Source organism: Leucoraja erinacea, unplaced genomic scaffold (assembly GCF_028641065.1).
Source record: "Leucoraja erinacea ecotype New England unplaced genomic scaffold, Leri_hhj_1 Leri_540S, whole genome shotgun sequence".
Classification (NCBI taxonomy): domain Eukaryota; kingdom Metazoa; phylum Chordata; class Chondrichthyes; order Rajiformes; family Rajidae; genus Leucoraja; species Leucoraja erinaceus.
This window is the reverse complement of record NW_026576444.1, coordinates 62585-87483: the sequence shown is the minus strand read 5'-3', so window position 1 is coordinate 87483 and position 24899 is coordinate 62585. Positions and strand designations below refer to the sequence as shown.

The following is a 24899-nucleotide window of genomic DNA, read 5'->3' as shown; positions in this document are numbered from 1 at the left end:
TCTCAACCCGAAACGTCACCTATTCCTTTTTTCTAGAGATGGTCTTATTCCCCCCAAGTATGTTATTTCTATTGGTTACTAATACTTATAAGAATGTATGGGATTAGTTATTATAATTTGTTTCTATTGGTTATTAATACATCAGAATATTTTGAGATTAGTAATTGCACTTGCTAATAAGAAATTAGAGAGTGCACAAAGTTCCAAATGTTTAATGTCTGTGTAAAAGTTGACAGTTTTTAGTAGACGTTTCGAGCAGTGGGTCTGCACTGCTCTCCTTGTGTACAATTAAGTAAAGTGCGTCAGGAAAACAAATGAAAGTTGTCAGAGTCCAGTTGATCGGCGACAACATTATAACAGCCTCCAGAGCCCAGCCATTGACTGTGGAGCTCCTATAATCTAACAGAGCAGCCTACCATGTGGAAACTTATGTCCCACTTGGCCGTCATTTGTGCACCATTTATGCAACCTGGTAGCATGTGGGTAGCGTGGGATGGGAGCATGGAGTGGTGTGGAGGAGTCTGGAGTTGTGTGCGGTATCGCGGAGCGCGCCAGGATTTCGTGCTGCATGAAATCTTCGCTGCCACCGGCTTGTCACATAAATGACGGCTATATGGGACAGGGTGACATTTCGGGTCGAATGGGTGACGTTTCGGGTCGAGACCCTTCTTCAAGACTGAAACATCATCCATTCCTTCACTCCAGAGATGTTGCTGGTCCTGCTGAGTCACTCCTGCATTTTGTGTCTATCTTCAATGTAAACCAGCATCTGCAGTTCCTTCCCACAGCTCTGTTTTTTGAATAGGGGGCATTACATCTACAGTTTTTCCATTTGTTAACACCACTCAAGGATCTGGAACATTTTAGAAAATCACCATAAATATCATAATCTGGGTAAATATCATAAACTGGGTATTCAAATGACGTCACGCGCTCCAGACGGCTGTGCGGACGCATGATGACGCATGCGACAGTCACTACCAGCGTGTCACGTAAATGATGGCCAAGTGGGTCAGGCCCTTTACAAATGTCTTGATGGTCCATGTGGACAATGTCTATGGCTTTGCCCTCATCAACCTTTTTTAGTTAGTTCAACACCAGCAAAACCAAGGAACTGATTGTAGACTTCGGCAGGGGTAGGATGGGGACCCACAGTCCCGTTTATATCAACAGGTCGATGGTGAAAAGGGTCAAGACCTTCAAATTCCTGGGCGTGCATATTTCCGAAGATCTCTCGTGGTCCCAGAACACTGATGTAATTATAAAGAAAGCACATTAGCGCCTCTACTTCCTGAGAAGATTACGGAGAATCAGTATCTTAAGGAGGACTCTCTCGAACTTCTACAGGTGCACAGGAGAGAGCATGCTGACCGGTTGCATCGTGGCTTGGTTCGGCAACCTGAGCGCCCAGGAGTGGAAAAGGCTGCAAAAAGTTGTAAACACTGCCCAGTCAATCATCAGCTCTGACCTCCCTACCATTGAGGGAATCTATCGCAGTCGCTGCCTCAAAAAGGCTGGCAGTATCATCAAGGACCCACACCATCCTGGCCACACACTCATCTCTCCACTGCCATCAGGTAGAAAGTACAGGAGCCTGAAATCTGCAACATCCAGGTTCAGGAACAGCCTCTTCCCCACAGCCATCAGACCATTAAACACAACTTCAAACAAATTCTGAACTAAAACAGCCTATTGCGCTTTATCTGTTTATATATGTGTGTGTATATATATATTCTATTGTTTATGGACACACTAATCTGATCTGTATTCATGCCTACAATACTATGTTGTGCTGCAGCAAGCAAGAATTTCATTGTCCTTTCTGGGACACATGACAATAAACTCTCTTGATTTTCTTCAAAAAACTCAATCCGATTTGTGAGACACAATCTCCCACGTACAAGACCATGCTGAACCCTCAACTGTAATATTTACTGTCCTCAAGAAACTTCCATTAAATGTTGCAAGTTCCCCAGTCTTCACATCTTTCCCCACAGTAAACACACAGGAGAACTACTCATTAAGGACCACAGCCATCTCCTTTGCCTCCACACAGAGATAACTGCTTTGATTTCTAAGAGGCTCTATTCTCTATCTATTCACCCTCTTTCTCTTGATGTACATAACATTTATGTGGATTTCCCTTAATATTATCTGCCAGCACTAACTCCTGTCCCCTTGTAGCCCTTCTGATGTCCTCCTTAAGTCTGTTCCTCAGTTCCCCAAACTCCTCCAGGGATGCACTTGAATCCAGTGACCTATTCCTGTCACATGTTGCCTTCTTTTTCCAGAACAGAGCCTCATTTTTGTTTGTCAAACAAGCCTCCTTACATCCACCTGGTTAGCCCCACTCTAACAGGAACATGCATGTCCTGAAGATAGACACAAAATGCTGGAGTAACTCAGCAGGACAGGCAGCATGTTCTCAGCTCCATCCATCTGGCCTCATTGGATGAACCATCAGTAATGTCATCTTGGACTACTCCGGTGACATTCTCCTTAATCAGTACCTCCTCCCCACCTCTATATCTCCTGTAGCACCTGTACCCTGGAACTTTAAGTTGACAATTATATACAATTTCTGTAATGGCTGCAACATCCAAGTCGCCTGTACCTATCCATGCCCTGAGTTCATCCACCTTATCTAAGCAAGTGTAATTCAATCCAAAATAAGTGCAATTCCAAGTATGAAGTATTGCATGTTGGGAGGTTGAATGTAAGACTAAAGTATGTAGTTAATGGCAAGACCCTTAACAACATTGATGTACAAAGGGATGCTGTGGTCCAAGTCCACGGCTTGTAGAAATTGACAACACACGTAGATAGAGTGGTAAAGAGTGGTGTCTTCATCGGTCATGGGATTCAGCTAATAATCTTGCAGCTTTATAGGACTTATCCACGTAGTTATGTTGGGTATATGGAACAAGCTGCCAGAGGAGGGAGTTGTGGCAGGTACTACACCAACATTTAAATGACATTTGGACAGAATAGAAAAGGTTTTGTGAGATATATGCCAAATGTGGACAGGTGGGACTAGTTTAGATAGGGTAGGTTGGTCAGCATGAGCATGTTGGGCTGAAGGATCTGTTTCCGTGCTGAGTGACTTTCTGACTTTGGTTAGGACACATTCCGAGTATTGTGTGCAGTTCATAGATACATAGACAGGTGTAGTAGTAGGCCATTCGGCCCTTCGGGCCAGCACCACCATTCAATGTGATCATGGCTGAACATCCACGATCAGTACCCTGTTCCTGTCTTCTCCCCATATCCCCTTGATTCCGCTTGCCCAAAGAGCTCTATCCAACTCTTTTAAATTCATTCAGTGAATCGGCCTCCACTGCCTTCTGAGGCGGAGAATTCCACAAATTCCCAACCCTCTGGGTGAAAAAGATTTTCCTCATCTCAGTTCTAAATGGTCTACCCCTTATTCAAAAACTGTGGCCCATGGTTCTGGACTCCCCCAACATCGGGAACATGTTCCCTGCATATGTGTCCAATCCCTTAATAATTTTATATGTTTCTATAAGATATCCTCTCATCCAAAATTCCAGTGAAAACAAGCCCAGTTCCATTCTTTCATCATATGACAGTCCCGCTATCCTGGGAATTAACCTTGTGAACCTATGCTGCACTCCCTCAATACCAAGAAAGACCTTCCTCAAATGAGCAGACCAAAACTGCACACAATACTCCAGGTGTGGTCTCACTAGGTCCTTGTACAACTGCAGAAGGACCTCTTTAATACTCCTCTTGTTATGAAGGCTATCATGCCATTAGCTTTCTCCACTGCCGGCTGTACCTGCATGCTTACTTTCAGTGACTGATGTACAAGGCCACCCAGGTCTTGTTGTACTTCCCCTTTTCCCCTGACATCATTCATATAATAATCTACCTTCCTGTTCTTACCTCCAAAATAACCTCACATTTATCCACGTTATACTGCATCTGCCCACTCTAACCCACTAATGTCCTATGTGGGACCTTATCAAAGGCTTTCTGAAAGTCCAGGTACACTACATCCACTGTCTCTCCCTTGTCCATTTTCCTCATTATATCCTCAAATATTTCCAGAAGATTAATCGAGCATGATTAGTCAAGCATGAATGTTGATTTCTCTAACATCAAGTAACCCTTGCTTTCTCTGTCCCTCCCCACCCGGGTTCTCAGTCTAGTTTCACTGTCCTCCTGATAAAACTTACTCTCTGTATGCCTTGTATCACCTTCCCCTCAGCCAACAATGAACCATTCTACATTTTCTTGATCATCATCTGCTTTGATCTGTTATTTTCACATCTTATCCTTCCACAAATCTCTAGTCTCCCTCTCCCCTGACTCTCAGCCTGAAGGAGGGTCCAAACCCGAAACATCACCCGTTCCTTCTGTAATTATGCTCCTAGAGCTAATCCCCCTTAGTCTAGTTCAGTAAAACACTGAGTCAAGCACTGGATCACTAAACTTTATTTTTTGAAACAATAACAAACTCCCTATACAATATCTAACCACCGCGGGTCCGATCCTTGTCACTGCTTGTTCAAGCCCTTCAGCCTCGTACAAGCAGGCACCTCCTAAAGGTCATGCAGTCCCAAGCGCCCCTCCAAAAGATCAACAATGATCCTCATGGGGATCACCTCTTATAGGTCATCGGACCCTGTGGGACAGAACTACATGGGGGTGGCAGACCCTACAAACCAATCACACATATCGAGCACCAATCACACATATCGAGCAGTAAATGACACTTCCCCAACCCAATTACAAAGTACCCCATTACAATGCTTCTACAGAAGCTTCTGGAAGGAAGTCAGTTGACCAAGTAATGCAACATTTTCCCAGGTATTATAAACAACTCAAACAAGGTTTCACACTTCAACCAATCATCAAACAGCAGCACAAACACCTTGCAACATAATTAACAGTATTTACAACCTATCTGCAGCTGGCCAATCCTGATCATGCATTTGCAATACCTCAGAGCTTCTCTGCAGAGTCCTCATGAATTTTCACCTTATCTGACATATCAATCTAGGACCTAAACTGTCTGGCACTGGCTCGCAGCTTGTAGCTTTTCACAGATAAAATCAAGCAGGCCTCTAAGCAGTTATTTTTATAATAACTCTAATTTGGCCAATATTAACATTCCTCCATTTTATCATAATGATAACTCATCATTAATGATAACCATAATACAATTGTGACTGCTTTATTCTAACAGATATCTTAACAAAAAGATGTTGATGTATTTCCCCAGAATTTCATCAAGCCCGAATTTGCGTGGGTGTAGCAGCATGATTTCCGTCTGATGGATCTTCACCTCCCGAGTTTTCATGGGCGCAAATCCCCTCCATCCATCTTGATAATTCATCTGTGCTTAATCCACTGTAGAGTATGAAGTTTCTGAAAGAATCTGGAATAAAGTAAGTTAGCAGTCCATACTCCCACTGGTACTCTTACAGCGGCGGAGATGTACCCATGCATTCCTCCCTTCCTCCTTCAACAAAAGGCCTCTCACTATATGCTGCTCTTCCTCTACAACATAACTCTCTCAACACTAGAGTCAAAGCTAGAATGTAGTCGGTCATCTCCACAGTTACATGATGTAAGTTGATTACGTTCATTGCATTTTGATTCTAGGGCATTCTTTAGGGTCTATCATAATGATTTCAGCTGGGCCAAGTCTAGATTTCCCCACAGGCATGACTCCTATTTGAAACAAATCTATGGGAAGTAATTTTAATCAAACCAATTTCAGTCTTGCCTCTAATTTAGTCAATTTTAGTTTCAACAGTTTGATCTACAAATCCAGCAGCCTGTGATCGATACTCACAATACAATTGCTGCTGGATCTCCAGCTGTTTGCATAATATATATTAGTTTGTTCTAATATGATGTGGATCATTATCTAAACTAAGACGAATAAGAATGCCAAATCTTGGGATAATTTCTCTTTAACTCCTTGAAAACAATTGCCACTTTATTATCAAGGGTTGGACAAGTTTTGATCCACCAGCGGAATGCATTGACTTTGACAAACATGTACCTATAACCATGAAACCGCCTCTAATTTGATGTAATCCTTCTATAATATCTTGAACAGCCCCATAGGCAATAATGGTTCTTTTTCTCTAGGTGGTTAGCATCTTGGAGGGAGACTTGATATTTAAATTTTAATCTACCTTATTATTTTTGTACTATCATCTTATGTTCCCAGGGTATTCTTTCACTGTCAGATTGACACCACAATTCCTGATATCTCTCAGGGTCTAACCTCTCCTTGATGACCATTAAATAGTCCTGTCCCATTTATGACTTTTTCTGGGGGTGAGACATGAAACGGTATCAAGTTAATTTATGTAGTGCCTAAATCAACATTGTCAATTATTTCTGAAATAGATCCCATGCTATTCTGGTAAGCCATTGTTAAGTGCTAGGTTTTAAAGTCATTCCAATAACACTGCCAATAACATCGTCTGAAGAAGGGTTTCGGCCCGAAACGTTGCCTATTTCCTTCGCTCCATAGATGCTGCTGCACCCGCTGAGTTTCTCCAGCTTTTTTGTGTAACACAATAACCATGTCCTACGATTTCCTGGTAGAGCGTCAAATTTGCAATTGGTTATAAATTGTTATACGTAGTATTTAGAATTTGGGCGTGGAGGTGGGGGGGGGGGGGGGGGGGGGGGGGAGAAGGGGAGAGAAGGGGGGGGGGGGGGGGGGGGGAGAAGTAGTGGAGACACTTTTAAGAAGGCAGCCAGCTTTTAATAAAGTTTAACGGGCATTTAACTTACCAGTCAGTTTTCCTTGGTGCTGAAAACTCCAATGAGCCAATTAAAATGCCTGGTCAGCATAGGACATTGCCTACGGCTTCCCTCGACTGCCTGCAGCTAAATAGAGACCCCACTCCACTGCACTACGAGTTCAAAAGAACCATGCAAACCAATGTTTACTCGCGGAAACATTTTCAACATGCTGTAAAATTTTCCTTGAACAAACTGAGGCTGTGAGTTTGCGGGAACTTCTCTCGAGCATGAAGGAGAGTTCCAGTGCCTCCTAGGACCACATGTCGACCATGCTGTGCGTTTGAGTCGACGGCAAACTCTTCTAAACTCGCAGATTAGGTCGCCGCAGTGGTACAGCCCCTTAAGGCTGCTAGAAATCTGATGTGTTGTGTTGGAGTAATTGTCCGTTGTATCACATCCCATGGGTCTTGGGAGTCTACATAGTATCCATGCATTGTAGTTCTCAAGTAATCTACAAAGGAAGCAGGTGACTTCTTTCTGTTAGGGATCTTGCCTAACACTGTCATCATCTCATTGGGCTTCCATGGGATGTGGGCATCTGTCGTGCGGGGATTATTTGCATCCGCTGCACTAACCGGATCAAAAGTTGGGGTAGGCACTTTCCTAACTGGGAACTGCCAACAGGTTATTTGCTCTGCTCTCATAATATTTGCTATATCGGGATCTGTTTTAGTATCTCCAGCTATTGTCTCACCCTCAGAGGCACTTTCCTCCTCACTAAGGGAATCACGGTACCTTTCAAACAACTCCTGATTATCCCCCGCTGCCCATCTAATTAATCTCAGCACAGGCTCGCAGGCACTTCGGATGTTGTATTATCCCTTCAAAGCTCTTATCCGTGAATACTGGCTCTATTCATATGCCCCTGTCCCACTTAGGAAACCTGAATGGAAACCTCTGGAGACTTTGCGCCCCATCCAAGGTTTCCGTGCGGTTCCCGGAGGTTCCAGGAGGTTTTTGTCAGTCTCCCTACCTGCTTCCACTACCTGCAACCACCTGCAACCGCCGGGAACCGCACGGAAACCTTGGGTGGGGCGCAAAGTCTCCAGAGGTTTCCGTTCAGGTTTCCTAAGTGGGACAGGGGCATAACTTTCCTTCTGGTTCCGTGAGCTACCGAACTATCTATCATTAATGATGTAATCAGGGTTAAAGAATCCCGTCCAGCGACACTACTGTTGATGAAGCGAGCTTTGGTGTCAATTCAGTAGGTGGAGTTAAAGGTGTTGCCGAATCCAAATGTGTGTTGTGTTCACAAGCTAAACAAGGTATAGCTGAAGTACTAGGAATGCGAGAAGAATAAAGGGAAGGCTGTGAACCTCTAATTAGAATACTTTCTCACCTCTTCAAATAGAAACATAGAAACATAGAAACATAGAAAATAGGTGCAGGAGTAGGCCATTCGGCCCTTTGAGCCTGCACCACCATTCAATATGATCATGGCTGATCATCCAACTCAGTATCCTGTTCCTGCCTTCTCTCCATACCTTTAGCCACAAGGGCCACATCTAACTCCCTCTTAAATATAGCCAATGAACTGGCCTCAACTACCTTCTGCCTACCTTCCAGAGATTCAGCACTCTCTGTGTGAAAAAGGTTTTCCTCATCTCGGTCCTAAAAGATTTCCCCCTTATCCTTAAACTGTGACCCCTTGTTCTGGACTTAGTCATAGTCATCTTCTTCCCGTTTAAGGTCAATGCCACACACCAGGTCCTTAAATTCAAGATCTGCTGGTGCCAGTATCCCTTCGGAAGATTTCCCACTTCCCAGGTCCTGCTCCCTAGCATATTACTGCTCCTTTCTCAAGGTACCCAGAGGTTGTTAGACCTCAGTATCTTTCAGCTCGGATAGATCCAAGCCTTGAAGTTGCTCTCTTCCAATTTGCCATTCTTATAACCTCTTTATTTGCCTTCCGCGTCACATAGTATATTCTCCACAATCCTATTAACTTCTTTGCTACCTCACTGTCACTATATTGCCAAATAATTTGTTCTATATATTTATTCTATATATTTATATATAAATTGTTCTATATATTTATTCCCTTCAATGTTCTAATGTCTCCCTTGGGCCATAATTCATCCCCTAAACACTTATTCAATGCTCCCTAAAAGTTTCTCAATCTCTCAGCTTTTTGTGGAAATTCAATGCATATTAATTGCAAAGGACTTTTGGAATCTTCAGTCATATTTCACACAACTTGATTTCCCATATTTGCAGACAATGGAAACAAACTCCTAAGCAATTCACACACCTCCTTAACAATTCACAATTCTCTCGCAATCACTACATTTATCAAACTCGCTAACGAACAGATGCCAAAAGCTCTGTAGCGTGTCAACAGTCTTGCACTTTTCACAGCACAATCAATCCTTTCAAGCGGGTAACCGAACAATTTTGCACAATTCACAACACGGAGCTTTCAACCTGTAAACAATTCCAAAACAGTCTTTGGTCGACCAAATTAAGGTGCTTCAGTGAGCAATCAAACACACTCTTCAGCAACAATCTCCCACACTCAAAACACTTTAGTCTAAACGCTGCCAAATAAGCTCAAAACATGCAAGCAAAATCGTACTTAGACAAGAAACTATACAACTGATTACTATCATGCAAAAACATATTCCAATATAAATTACAAGCATTCGTCTAATATCACATTTGTTTACTGCACAGTTTCAAGAACAAATCACAGTATAGTTTAATCCCTTGTCATGCTGTTTTCAACCAACAGAACAACCCGCTTGATACAGCGATCGGAAGGGTACGAACTCCTAGTTGAACAGCCACGAGTCGGACTCTAATTATAATAACAGTCCCAATCAAACTATGTTCCTATACAGTCGATTCAAACCACTGTTACAACAGTGTATCTTATTAAATAATTTAACATAGTTTAAAGGAAATGAACTAAAATTGATGATATATACTAATATACAGTAATTAACGAAAATGTTCATAATAATACTAACATAATATAACCGTGTGTGAAGGAGGGAGGAGCATCATACACTTGGAAAAGAGCCAGATGCTTGGCTCTTTTTAACCCCTTGGAACCTGCGTGTACTTAAGATAAAGACTGGGATATAATGTAATAACTTCGGGTGTATAAGGTATAACTTACATATGGTAACGTTTAGAACAGATTAATGCTAGATAAATTGGAAATACATATAGAATTGAACATATGTTTTTGTTTTGTTTTTTGTTTTTTTTCCCTCTCTTTCTGAAGTCTTTTCTGTTTTTATCTGCTCTGGTTGGATAAATTTTAAAAGAATATGAAAATGGCCCGCAGCCTTTTACGATACTCTGTTAAAGGGACGGAGCTCAATGTACAACATCAACAACGGAAGTCTACACATTTTTCCCCACCTTAGGTGGCTTTTTGTTTTTAAGGTATCTTCTCTTAGATACCTTAATATCACCTTTTTTTTTAAATCACTACCATAACTCTTATGTTATTTAAAAAAATTAATATCACAACACATGCTTTCTTTTTTTTAAATTACGGTATAATAGAGGAAGGAGATGCAAAATACTTCTAAAAGTTCGGGACGACCACCAACACCCAGAGTTCTGAGGTATTTGGTTGGACCATATGAATCAAAAATACCAAACTAATGTATAATGCAAGACGATAGACAAATAAAGAACGGAGGAATTACATTCTGCAACTGAAATATTAGGGGTGCCAAGATGAACCAATTAAAATCATTAAATTCGGACATAACCTTTTTGCAGGAAACACATATGAAACAACAAACACAGATGAGATTGAAGGCAAACTGGATAGGTCAAACTTATTATTCTTCATTTACTTCTAAAGCTAGAGGTATGGCTATTATCATTCGAAAAGGTATACCATTTAAATTAAAGAATACTATATCAGATAAAGAGGGAAGATATTATAGTTTCGGGAGAAATTTACTCCACCCCATTGACATAAATATTTACGCTCCGAATTTTGATAACCCCCAATTTTTTAATAAACTTCTGGATATAATATCAGAGTATAATTACCAAAATGAATTAATAGGGGGGGATTTCAATTGCGTTTTAGACCCATATTTAAATAAATCACTAAAACAAAGGAGGGGTAACTTAAAATCTAAGACTAGTGAACTTCTAAATACATATATAAAAAATACTAATATAACAGATGTATGGAGAACTGCTAATCCAACTGGAAGGGAATATTCATTTTACTCCTCGGTACATAAAACTTATTCACGAATTGCTTATTTCTTAGTGGATACAAAATTAATTCCATACACGATCAATCCTAAATACCACAATAGTATTATTTCTGATCATTCCCTGTTGACTTTTCTTTTAAAATTTGAGGGAATGCCGGGTAAAAAATCTTTCTGGAGGTTTAATGCACTAAATCAGAGAAAGGTGAATTACTAACATTACCTAAGGATATTAATAAAAGATTTGCTCAATTTTATCAAAATCTATATACATCTAAAACTAAAATAGAAGATAGTAAAATTATAAATTTTTTAGATAACTGTAATCTTCCAAAACTTGACCTCTCAGAACAAGCTCAGATTGCACTTGAAGAAATAGGAGAAACAATAAAATCATTGAGAAATGGTAAGACGCCTGGACCAGATTAATTTAGTAATGAATTTTACAAAAGATTTCACGAGATAACGGCTCTACGTTTACTTAAATTATATACTCACGCTTTTAAAGAAAATAAACTACCAGAAACTTTAGCTGAATCAACTATTACGCTTATACCAAAAAAAGATAAAGATTTAGAAGAACCGGGCTCATACAAAGCTATATCACTTTTAAATACAGATCAGAAAATGTTAGCAAAGACCTTAGCAAGAAGATTGAGTAAATACATTAGTAAATTGATAAATCCAGATCAAACGGGGTTTATACCTAAAAGATAATAATTTAATAATTTGAGGCGCTTGTTTAATATAATGTACTCACATAAAACGGAAGAAGATATATACAAAGTGCTGCAAAAATTTAATTTGGGAGAGAATTTTAATGTATGGGTAAAATTATTATATCACAAACCAACGGCAAGAATATTAACTAATAATATGTTATCTCCAAAATTTCAATTATCGAGGGGCAATAGGCAGAGATGTGCATTATCACCCCTGCTATTTGCCCTTATCATGGAGCCTTTGGCTGAAAATATAAGAATTCATCCGAATATTCACGGATATAATACTAAGGACTCAAATAATAAAATCTCATTATACGCAGACGATATACTTCTATATATTACAAATTCACAAATGAGCATTCCAAATTTATTAAATATTATAGAGGAATTTGGTCTTTTTCAGGATACACAATAAATCTGAATAAAAAGTGAAATCATGACGTTAAAGCCTCAAGAATCGGCACATTAAAATTCACCTTTAAAATTGGAACAGAAAACTTTAAGTATTTGGGTATCCAAATTACTAGAAAATACAAATCATTATGTAATGCTAATTTTATGTCATTATTAAATAAACTGAACATGTTGATTAAATTCTGGAAAACGCTCCCGTTGTCATTAATAGGCTGAATAAACACTATAAAAATGATTTTTTTTTAACCACAAATATTATACCTATTTCAATCTATACCATTATAAATACCAAAATATTTGCTATATCAAAAAATTAGACTCTAATATTACCAACTTTATTTGGGACTATAGATCCCATAGAATTCAAAGAAAACCCCTGTGTAAACTCAAAGACGCTGGGGGACTTTCACTTCCAAACTTTTTGTATTATTATTGGGCAGTGCATATTAAGAATATAATTTATTGGTTGGACAGCTCTTCCCAACAGACAGAATGAATAAGAATGGAGAAAGAGGATTGTTCTCCTTGTAATATAGGAGCGATCCTCTTCTCCCCGATAAAACTGAACAACACAATATATAAGAATAACCCAATTAATCATAATACAATAAGAATTTGGAAACAAATAAAATTAACTTTAAAATTAAGAAACCTATCAGTGTTAACGCCAATAGTGAATATCATATTTATATAATAGTATTTTATATATAGAACTACCATCGACAGAGGCACTTAGAGAAGATTGGGAATGAGAATTAATGATAAAAATCACGAAAGAAACATGGGAAAAGTATTTGATATATATACACAAATGTTCGATGAATGTAAGACATAACTTAATTCAATTTAAAATTTTACATAGATTCTATAATTCAAAAACTAGACTGAATCAATTTTATCCAAATATTTCTCCCATTTGTGATAAATGTTTATCTCAAAATACCACTATAACACACTCTTTTGTTTCCTGCATAAAACTTCATAAATTCTGGAGCGATATCTTTGAAATATTTACAAAATTATTCAAGATAAAAATTAAGCCTAACACTGAAATGATTATACTTGAAGTAACGGGAGACGGGAACAAATTGAACACATTTCAAAATTCATTTTTTAATCATGGGTTAATAATGGCAAAAAAACTTAAATTTTGGAAAAATACACCCATACCAATGCTTAAAATGTGGATTTTTAACATGTTGGATACAGCACATCTTGAAGAAATGCGATTCCTCCTAATGGATAAACCAGACCAATTCTTAACAAGGTGGTCTCCATTTATCGACTTCTTGGAAGCATATGGTGCAACAAAATCGTAAAAAACAATTGTTTCAGGACTGGGTGAAGGATGGTCAAGAATATAAATACCTATCTCCTATAATCTCCTACTTTCTACTCTTTCTCTTTCTCTCTCCTTTTTTTTCTCTTTTTTTTTCTCATTTTCTCTCTTTCCTCCCTTTTCCTTTTCACACACCATACATCACACGTTTTTCTATTTTTTATTATCTATTCTCTCTTTCTCTCTTTTATTATTTTAAAAAATGAAGCTTTACATAAAATGTAACATGCCAATATATATTAGGCACCTCCGTGCCACATTACTGTACTTACTTCTAATAAATATAAATTTAAAAAAACATCAGTGTATCTAATGCCCCTGTCCCGCTTAGGAAACCTGAACGGAAACCTCTGGAGACTTTGCGCCCCACCCAAGGTTTCCGTTTGGTCTCTTCTTGTCCGAGCCCTTCAGCCCAGCAAGCGGACACGTCCAAAAGTTCACGCAGTCCCAAGCGCCCCTCCAGAAGATCCTAGTGGTAGCAATGTTACAAAATTTTGAGATTTTAAAAATCAAGTCTGTAATTTATCCCATCAGATAAAGCATAAAAAGAAGTTTAATTTTACACCTAATTCACTTTCATATCTCAATTATTTAAAAAGTTATGGCCATTTTCATACTCGCAAATTAGCATCTTGTTCCCTATTGATTTTCTATGGTCATAACAAAAAAAGCTGTGATCGTGGACAGTCAAAAGCCCATAACTTTCTTAAAAATTTAGAGAACTGAATGGAATTTTCAGTTATCATAGATTGGACATTCTGAAACAAATATAAAATAATCTTACTTGGATAACCTGAAATTAAAGCATATAATTAGTTAGTTACCCAATTGTAGCTAATTTCAAACTTCAATTACTAGATCTAAACATCTATCCATTTCTTAATAAATGATTAACATTTTTAAATAGCCTAAGTGTCCAAATAATATTCACAAATAATTCACAATAAAACATGATTTTTAAATCTCATTTACATTAATTTATAGGCCAAATGGAAGGAATTTAGTGTTCAATTGCTGTAAATTAAAGTCAATTTAAATCAGCTTTCTAGTGAGATCCTGTGAACGCGCTGGTTTAGAACGTTCACATTGCGGTAGATTTGTGCCCCAAATGCCCAGAAAAATACTGCGGGATATAATGGGCCCAAAATTAGCTACTCGCAACATTAAACTTTGTATAAAGGGATCTTAAGAAGCCCTTTTTAATGTAAAAATAAACAGCCTACCTTCTATTGTCCCCTTGTATGAGATCCGGCCGGTTGCCGGCGGTTGCGGGTTTAGAGGTTAATTTTTAAACTACTATAACAATTAGATAAAGCCCTTAAAAGTAATAATAGCTAAAGCGACGGAATCTTCCAGCGATTTTTCGTTAATAATTAACTAGGCTGAACATTCTCGATTTGAACAGCCTAGGGAAAATCGCGTTTTAAACCAGCCCCCTCTAAACGGCGCCAAAATCGCGCACACGGGCTGGGACAGATTTTCAGCGATGCTTCAGGCACGCTTTGCAACATACCTACTAGTGGGGATCACTTTTCATAAGTCATCGGACCTTATGGGGCCTATCAGCAGAGAGCAGAGGCCACCCCGATTGAAGTCCCGTCACCCCTTTGCTCCACAAGGAAAACAACTCCTAGCATCCATCCAGCCAACTGGACAAAATCACACTGGATAGCCACCAAGTGGTAACAGGAGTGGAAGGCATTACACAGCTACATCTCTTCACCAGATAAAAGCTGTCCAGGGTCAGACCTCCCCGGAGGAGCATGGATGAAGCTCAACAGCCTTGATACTGGAATTGGGCGTTTCAATGCCAGCGTGTGGAGATGGGGGCTCCGCCAGAGCCCAGCCTGTGAATGCGGAGCAGAACAACAGACAGCCATCCGTGTCATCTCTGGGTGCCCGCTCTACCACTCACCAAATGGAGCTCAGGGCCTGGCAGACATTGATGCAGAGACACCAAACTGGCTGCTCAACACCCGGCTTGAGATCTAACTATTCCTTTGGTTTACGTTTCATTTGCAAGAAGAAGAAGAAGGACCCTGTGGGGCAGAACTACATGGGGGTAGCAGCCCCAACAAACCAAGTCAGTCGGAAGTCAGTCGACCAAGTAATGCAACATTTTCCCAGGTATTATAAACAACTCAAACAAGGTTTCACACTTCAGCCAATCATCAAACAGCAGCACAAACACCTTGCAACATTATTAACAGTATTTACAATCCCTCTGCAGCTGGCCAATCCTGATCATGCATTTGCTACACCTCTGAGCTTCTCTGCAGAGTCCTCATGAATTTTAACAATGAAGAGGACATCTGGACCTCACCTTATCTGACATATCAATCTAGGACCTAAACTTTCTGGCACCCGCTCGCAGCTTGTAGTTTTTCTCAGAGAAAGACCAAGCAGGCCTTGCAAATGCAAAGATCCTCTATTTTCTAATAACTAATTTGGCCAATATTAACACTTCTCTCCAGAGATGCTGCCTGACCTACTGAGTTACTGCAGCACTTTGGTGTAAATCAGCACCTACAGTTCCTTCCTACACATGGGTTTCCTCTGGGTGCTGGTTTCCGCTTCCATCCCACACCCTAAATGTGTGCGTGTTAGATTAATTGGCATTCTCCAGTGTGTAGGTGAATGGGAGAATCTGGGGAGAGTGGATAACGAAGTGGGGAAAATAAAAGAGAATTAATGTATAGGAGAGAACTGCAGATGCTGGTTTAAACTGAAGATAGACACAAAAAGGGACAGGCAGCATCATGGAGAGGAGGAATGGGTCACATTTCGAGTCGAGACTCTTCTTCAGATTGATGTCAGGGGAGCGGGAGATACATAGACAAGGAAGTTTAACGTGTGACAACAGGATAAAAAGAATGGAGATCAAGGGACATGTGGAACAGATCAATGTTAGCTGGGGGAAATTCACAGCAACAAAGCAAACAGAGATAGAATGTAGTTGGAGTCAGTAAGACTGGTGGGTGAACTTGGTAGGGGAGGGGATGGAGAGAGAGGGAAAGCAAAGGTTAATTGAAGTTAGAGAAGTCAATGTTCATACCGCTGGGGTGTAAGCTGCCCAAGCGAAATATGAGGTTCAGTTCCTCCAGTTTGCGCTGGGCCTCACTCTGACAATGGGGGAGGCCCAGGACAGAAAGGCCAGATTGGAAATGGGAGGGGGAGTTAATGTGTTTAGCAACGGGTGATCAGGTAGGTCTAGGCGGACTGAGCGGAGGTGTTCAGCGAAATGATCGCCAAGCCTGCGTTTGGTCTCGCCGATATATAGGTGTCCACACCTGGAACAGTAGATACAGTAGATGACGTTGGAAGAGGTGTTAGTGAATCTCTGGATCACCTGAAAAGACTGTTGGGGTCCTTGGACGGAGTCGAGGGGGGAGACAAAGGGACAGGTGTTGCATCTCCTGCGCTTGCAGTGGAAGGTACCTGGGGAGGGGGTGGTTTGTGGGAAGGGATGAGTTAACCAAGGAGTTACGGAGGGAACGGTATCTGCGGATAGTGGAAAGGGATGGAGATGGGAAGATGTGGCTGGTGGTGGGATCCTATTGGAGGTGGTGAAAATGTTGGATGATTATGTGTTGTATGTTACGGCTGATAGGGTGGAAGGTGAGGACCACGGGGACTCTGTCCCTGTTACGACTGGGAGGAGGGGGAGCAAGTGTGGAACATTGGGATATTGAGGAGACCCTGGTGAGGGGCTCATCTATGATGAAGGAGAAGAACACCCCATTCCCTAAAATTTTCGAGGATTGAGATAGGATTATGTAAGTGGAAGTTGGTGGTTGTCCCAGACTTGGTGAGCTGAAGGGCCTGTTTCCTTACCGCATGCCTATATCTCTTTGACAATCTAAGCATTAATAAAACAAGATTATTTGTCTATAATCACATTTTTGGTGGGAGCCTGCGCTGTGCAATTTGGTTCCATTCCTGACATAGCAGGGAATGACGTTCTCGAAGGTAGCAGGTCATAGAGAAATACGACAATACAATATTGGGGTGGCATAGTAGCGCAGCAGTAGAGCTACTGCCTTACCCGGGTTCAATGCTGACCATGGGTGCTGTTTGTACGGAGTTTGCACGCTCCCCCTGTGACTTGCATGGGTTTTCTCAGGGATCTCTGGTTTCCGCCCATACTCCAAATAAGCACAGGTTTGTAGGTTAATTGGCTTGGTACAATTGTAAATTGTCTCTAGTGTGTGACGGATAGTGTTAGTATGCGGGGGATCGCTCGTTGGCACGGACACGGTGGGCCGAAGGGCCTGTATCTCTAAACTAAACTAAATTAAAACACTTCAGCTAGGAGATTTATGAGCACCATCGAGCATCCATTTACAAAAATCCTACACCAATCTCATTTTATGGTCCCCACATCATCAACTCCCCCCAGCTTCTTCCATTTATTTACATATCAAAGGCAACTTACTGTGGCTAATTAAGCCGCTAATCTGCACAAAGGAGCAAAATGGAGGAAACCGCACACTGACAGTGGAGCATCAGTAGACTTGATGCCTTACCAGAGACCCGGGTTCAATCCTGACTATGTGTTGTCTGTATAGAGTATGCATGTAGTTTGTACATTCTCCCAATGACCACGTGGGTTTTCTCCAGGTGCTTTTGAGGTTAATTGGCTTCTGTAAACTGTAAATCGTCCTAAGATTAAAAGGTCATGTGATAGGAACAAAATTAGGCCATTCGGCCCATGAATGCTACTCTGCCATTCAATCATAGCTGATCTTTCTAACCACATTCTCCTGCCTTCTCCCCATAACCTCTGACAACTGTACTAATCAAGAATCTATCTGTCTCTACTTTAAAAATATCCATTGACTTGGCCTTCCCTGTGGCAAAGAATTCCACTGATTCACCATCGTCTAACTAAAGAAATTCCTCCTCATCTCCTTCGCAAAGGAACGTCCTTTAAATCTGAGGCTGTGACCTCTATTCCTAAAATCTCCTACTGGTGGAAACATCCTCTCCACATCCACTCTATCCATGCCTTTAACTATTAGGTAAGTGTAGTAACACATCCCTAGTGTCCAGGATAGTGCCAGTGTACAGGGTGATCGCTGGTTGGCATTTTTCAGCTTGAAATTGTGCAATCTGGTGCATACAGTAGCGAGTCTTTTAACTTACACTTGAATGCAACATTTAAGCTTCAAATTGAATTAGGTATGAATAAGGTTAGGCTAAATTACATTCCTAATAACATTCCACAGTAGAGCCAGGCTCTGATCAACAGGTGCAGCACATGAATGACCTTAGTATATTCATGTATGGAAATCAGATGATTATTCATGCTTTTATGCATATATATATATGGAGAAACAAAAACATAGAAACAAAGCAAGAGGTGTCAGACTTCCATCACTGTTCTGCACAAATAAATCAATCAACCTTCCCCTTTGACAATAGAAACAAGATGAAAATAATGCCACATATTCAACTGTTCAATGAAATTAAGATATATATGTAAAACATATATATGGAAACAGGCCCTTCGGCCCACCAAGTCCTCACCGACCAGCAATCTACCGTACACCAGTTGTATTCTACACGCCAGGGACAATTTACAGAGGCCAATTAACCTACAAACCTGCACTTCTTTCCGATGTGGGAGAAACCAGAATATCCAGACAAAACCATGTGGTCATAAGGAGAATGCACAAACACTGTACAGACGGCACCCCTAGTCAGGATCAAATCTGGGTCGGTGGTGCTGTAAGGCAGCAACTCTACTGCTGCACCACCGTGCCACCTCATTAAATTATTTTTTTCTGTGATATATTGATTATGGTGCATGTCAATAAAGATGAACACATGATTCTGATTTCTGCCCTTAATTGGACAACACACATCTCCAGTCATTGTGTTTCATGGCTGGTTTTCAGCCTCTTCAGTCTGAAGGTCTCAACCCGAACCATCACCTATTCTTTCTCTCCAGAGATGCTGCCTGCCTGCTGAGTTATTCCAGCTTTTAGTGTCTGTCTTCAGTTTAAACCACCATCTGCAGTTCCTTCTTACACTCTTTGTTAAGCAAAACAGGTCCTATTTTCATAATATTATTCACCTCAACTAAGTAGTTTCTTCACCTCTGTTGCTGCAGAGAATACAATCCCAGTTATCAAATCTTTCTTCAAAGTGAAAAAAAATTCCAGCCCGGCCAATATATTCATAAATCGCCCCTGGATCGTCTCCAGAGCAATTGCACCCTTACACAAACACACACACGCACCCTTACACACACACACACCCTTATACACACATACACACACACACACACACTTAGACACACACACACCCTTACACACACACACACCCCCTTACACACACCCTTACACACACACACCCTTACACACACACACACCCTTACACACACACACACACCCCCTTACACACACACACACCCTTACACACACACACACACTCACTCACACACACACACACACACACACACCCTTATACACACACACCCTTACACACAGACACCCACACACGCACGCACAAACACACACACACCCACACACACACACACACACACACACAATCTCACACACACCCACACTGGCACACACACACACACACACACAATCACACACACAATCTCACCCATACGCACACACCCTTACAAACACACCCTTACAGACACACACTTACTCACCCACACTGGCACACACAAGGTTTAAAGGGATATGGGTCAAATGCAGATAAATGAGAATAGTATAGATGGGGCATCGTGATTTGTATGGACATGTTGGGATGAAGGGCCTGTTTCCATGCTGTAAGACTATGGCACATTGTGGACAGAGAGAGACGATGTGCTGGGTGACATTTAGGGTTGAGTCAAGTCAAGTCACATTTAAAAAAACAACTCTCGTTGGCCAAAGTACTTTACATTTGTTATAAGAATAGTATAAACAAACAAACTACATACACATATACATATACATATATGTCAGGATAAGATTCAGTATTTCAGACAGAGAGAGAGACAGAGAGAATTTGCTGGAGGGACATTTTGGGTCGAGACCCTTCTTTGGTTTAGTTTAGTTTAAAGATGCAGCGTGGAAACAGGTCTTTCAGCCCGCGCCGGCCAGCGATCACCCCGTACGTACACTAGCACTATCCTAAGAACATTAGGGACAATTTATCAATTTTGCGGAGGCCGATTAGTCTACAACCCTGAACGTCTTTGAAATGTTGGAGCAAACCGGAGAACCCGAAGTAAAAACCCACGCAGGTCAAGGGGAGAACGTGCAAACTCCGCACAGACAGCACCCGTAATCAGGATCGACCCCGGGTCTCTGGCGGTGAGGCAGCAACTGTACCGCTGCGCCACTGTGCCACGCAGAATTATATAACGGTTTCCTCCGCCATGAACGCACCCGATATGTGCTAGTAATGTCGTGTTTGCCAGCTTGTTGACCCTCTGTGTTCCTCTCCTGCAGGGTTTAGGAGCCGCTGCTGTGGACGGAGAGACGGGAACGTGAGCGGCCATTGAGGGCGGCCAGGGTGCCGGTGAGCCCCCACACCCCCATCTGCTCGGTGTGCGGGCTGAGCTTCGAGGGGCTGCGCTTCGGTGGAGGACCACATGATGGGGCACAACAAGGAGAAGCGTTATGAGTGTGACATGTGTTGTAAGGCCTGGGAGAGCCCGAGCGATCTGGAGATCCACCGGCAGGGTCACACGGGCGTGATGCCCTATGGCTGCTCTACCTGCAGCAAGACCTTTGCCCAGTTGTCGGGGCTGAGGAACCACCAGAGGGTGCACAGCAGTTAGCAGCCCTTCACCTGCTCCGACTGCGACAAAGGCTTCAAGTCGTCGCCAGAGCTGAAGCAGCACCGGTACACCCACACAGGGGAGCGCCCCTACACCTGTGCCCAGTGAGGCAAGGACTTCACCCATTCCAGCAGCCTGCTGCAACACCTGCGCCTCACATCGGGGAGCGCCCCTATACCTGCACCCAGAGCGGCAAGGGCTTCACCTCCTTCAGCAACCTGCCCTCCCACCAGCGCATCCACACCGGCAGGCGCCCCTACACCTGCGCCCTGTGCAGCAAGGGCTTCACCCAGTCTAGTCATGTGCTGGAGCACCAGCGAACCCACACTGTCAAGCGCCCCTACACCTGTGCCCAGAGCGGCAAGGGCTTCACCCGCTCCGGCACCCTGCTGGAGCACCAGCACACCCACACCGGTGAGCGCCTCTACATCTGTGCCCAGTGCGGCAAGGGCTTCAACCAGTCCCATAGCCTGCTGTTGCACCAGCGCACCCACACCAGCGAGCGCACCTTCACCTGTGCCCAGTGCGGCAAGGGCTTCACCTGCTCCACCAAGCTGCTGTCCCACCTGCGGGTGCACACTGGCGACCATCCCATCCCCAACCTGTTGTGTGAAGAGCGCTTTGCCATGGTCTTCCATGCCCTGTCTCACCAGCGGGTGCACACCAGTGGCCAGCCCTACGACTGCCCGTACTGCGGTGAGCGGTTTGACAGTTCGCGGGGGTTGCGGCAGCACCGGCGGGCCCACGCCGGCGAGCAGCTGCTCCCACTGTGACAAGAGAGCACGGGGGCTGCGGGACACAGCTAGAAGGAGACCCTTTGTGTGCGCTGAGTGTGGCAAGGGTTACACCCGCATGTCCATCCTGTGGCAGCACCAGCGTACCCACAGCAGTGAGCGTCCCTTCCCCTGCCCGTCCTGTGGTAAGGGCTTCACCCGCCTTGACCACCTGCTGGAGCACCGGCGAGTCCACACTGGCCAGCGCCCCTTCACCTGCCCGCTCTGTGGCAAGGCCTTTGCCCGCTCCTCCAGCCTGTTGGCACACCGCCACGTGGATAGATAGGAGCTGTTTAGGTAGACATAAAATGCTGAAAGGAATGGGTAACGTTTCGGGTTATTTCTTCAATCACCCATTCCTTCTCTCCAGAGATGCTGCCTGTCCCGCTGAGTTACTCCAACATTTAGTGTCCTTTTTTGCAAACCAGCATCTGCAGTTCTTTGTTTTTAATCCATTCTGGTTAACCATCTCTGCACCTTCCCCAAAGCCTCCACATCAGTCCTGTAATGGAGTGACCAGAACTGTATGCAATACTCCAAATGCTACCTGACCAATGTCCCTTAAAGCTGCACATATACATTCCTCTCTCCCCTCTCCATCCACTCTCCCCCACTCGTACACAAATTCTCTCCACTCCACCCTCTCGTGCCCCCCTCCTCTCTCACACTCCCTCTCTCACACACTCCTGCATTCTCTCCCTCTCTCACACACTCCCTGTCTCACACGCACGCACACACACCCTCTCTCTCTTGCTCTCTCTCTCACACACACACTTTCGCTCGCACACACACACACTCACCCACACACACCGAACACCTCCGCTCGGTCCGCATTAACCAACCCGATCTCCCGGTGGCTCAGCACTTCAACTCCCCCTCCCATTCTGAATGCTACCTTTCTGTCCTGGGCCTCTTCCATGGCCAGAGTGAGGCCCACCATAAATTGGAGGAGCAGCACCTCATATTTCGCTTGGGCAGTTTGCAACCAGCGGTATGAACATTGACTTCTCTAATTTCAGGTAATCCTACCAAAGATAGGCCACTCCTGTGAAATGCAATGGGCTGGCGTGTAGTACCAATGGAGCGGAACCTGGGCATTTTGTTGTCCATTTCAGTAACCGGACCCGACCTGACTCGCAGTGTAATCAACGTTGCGGGTGAACAGTTTGTGTGTGTGACATAGGGTTAGTTCATAATTCTGTTCATTCATAATGCTGTTAATTCAGATTCAGATTCAGATTCATTCAACTTTATTGTCATTGTCATTGTGCAGTGTACAGTACAGAGACAACGAAATGCAGTTAGCATCTCCCTAGAAGAGCGACATAGAATATGAGCAATAAATAAATATATTTACGAGCACAGTCATAGTAGTGCAATTATTTATTTCCTGGTGGAAGGAGTGTCTGGGGGGGGTGGTGATGGGAAATCACCGAGGTACAGTGTTGAGTAATGTAACAGCAGCAGGTAAGAAGCTGTTCCTGGACCTGCTAGTCCGGCAATGGAGAGCCCTGTAGCGCCTCCCGGATGGTAGGAGGGTAAACAGATTGTGGTTGGGGTGAGAGCAGTCCTTGACGATGCTGAGCGCCCTTCGCAGACAACGCTTGCTTTGGACAGACTCAATGGAGGGGAGTGAGGAACCGGTGATGCGTTGGGGAATTTTCACCACCCTCTGCAATGCCTTCCGGTCGGAGACAGAGCTGTTGCCATACCATACTGTGATGCAGTTGGTAAGGATGCTCTCGATGGTGCAGCGGTAGAAGTTCACCAGGATCTGAGGAGACAGATGGGCCTTCTTCAGTCTCCTCAGGAAGAAGAGACGCTGATGATTCTTCTTGACCAGAGTTGAGGTATTGTGGGTCCAAGAGAGGTCATCGGAGATGTTGACCCCCAGGAACCTGAAGCTGGAAACACGTTCCACCACCATAAATAGAATACAAACATATATCCATAATAAACTATTATATACAATTATGATACAATCCTTATTGAGGATAATCCTTGGTCTTCTTGGAGTTAAGGGCCAGGTTGTTGTACAATACAATACAATACAATACAATATACAATACAATTTATTTGTCATTTGGACCCTGTTGAGGTCCAAACGAAAAGTCGTTTCTGCAGCTATACATTACAAAACGAAAAAGACCCGTGACACAACACAATTTACACAAACATCCATCACAGCACTGTGATGGAAGGCAAAAAAACTTATCTCTCCACTGCACTCCCCCCCCCCCCCCCCCCCCCCCCCCCCCGGCGATGGTAAGTACCAGCTCCAGGTGCTCTTCATCCCCGCAACTCGGGCGGGAGCAGTTGCCGCTGCGGAAGCCGCGAAAAGCGGTCTCCCACCAGGGACCCGCGGGCTCCCGGTGCCGCCGTCCGCCAGACCCGCGGCTGTAGCCCCCGAATCTCCGGGGGTCAGGTCGCAGCAGCGCTCCACCACAGCTCCACCCGCTCCGGACTCGGCCAGCCCCGCGACGTTGAGTAGTCCGCAGCTCCACAACTGGAGCCCCAGGTCGTTCCTGTTGGAGGCCGCTGCTGACGAGAGTCGCGCCGCCCACAACATTGTCAGCGCACCATTCTGCTAGGAGCTGGACCTCCTCCCTATAGGCAAACATATCATTGTTTTGCTGATGAGGCCGTTGTATCATCTGCATACTTGATGATGGTGTTAGTACCATGTACAGGTGTGCAGTCGTAGGTGAAGAGGGAGTAGAGGAGGGGGATCAGCACACAGCCCTGTGGAACGCCAGTGTTGAGGGTGAGGGTTGAAGAGGTGTGCTTGTCTAACCTAACAGACTGGGGTCTGTTGGTTAGAAAGTCCAATATCCAGTTGCAGAGGGTGGGGTCGATGCCCAGGTCACCGAGTTC

At 43.2% G+C, this 24899-nt stretch overlaps 1 protein-coding gene across 1 annotated transcript; it reads left to right on the top strand.

Annotated features, from left to right (window-relative positions):
- Positions 1-958: 958 nt before the first annotated feature.
- On the top strand, positions 959-22049 carry LOC129694097 (zinc finger protein 239-like). The gene is made up of 2 exons (XM_055630824.1): positions 959-992; positions 21115-22049. The coding sequence occupies exons 1-2, from the start codon at positions 959-961 to the stop codon at positions 22023-22025; spliced, it is 945 nt and encodes a 314-aa protein (XP_055486799.1). The 3' UTR covers positions 22026-22049.
- Positions 22050-24899: the final 2850 nt, after the last annotated feature.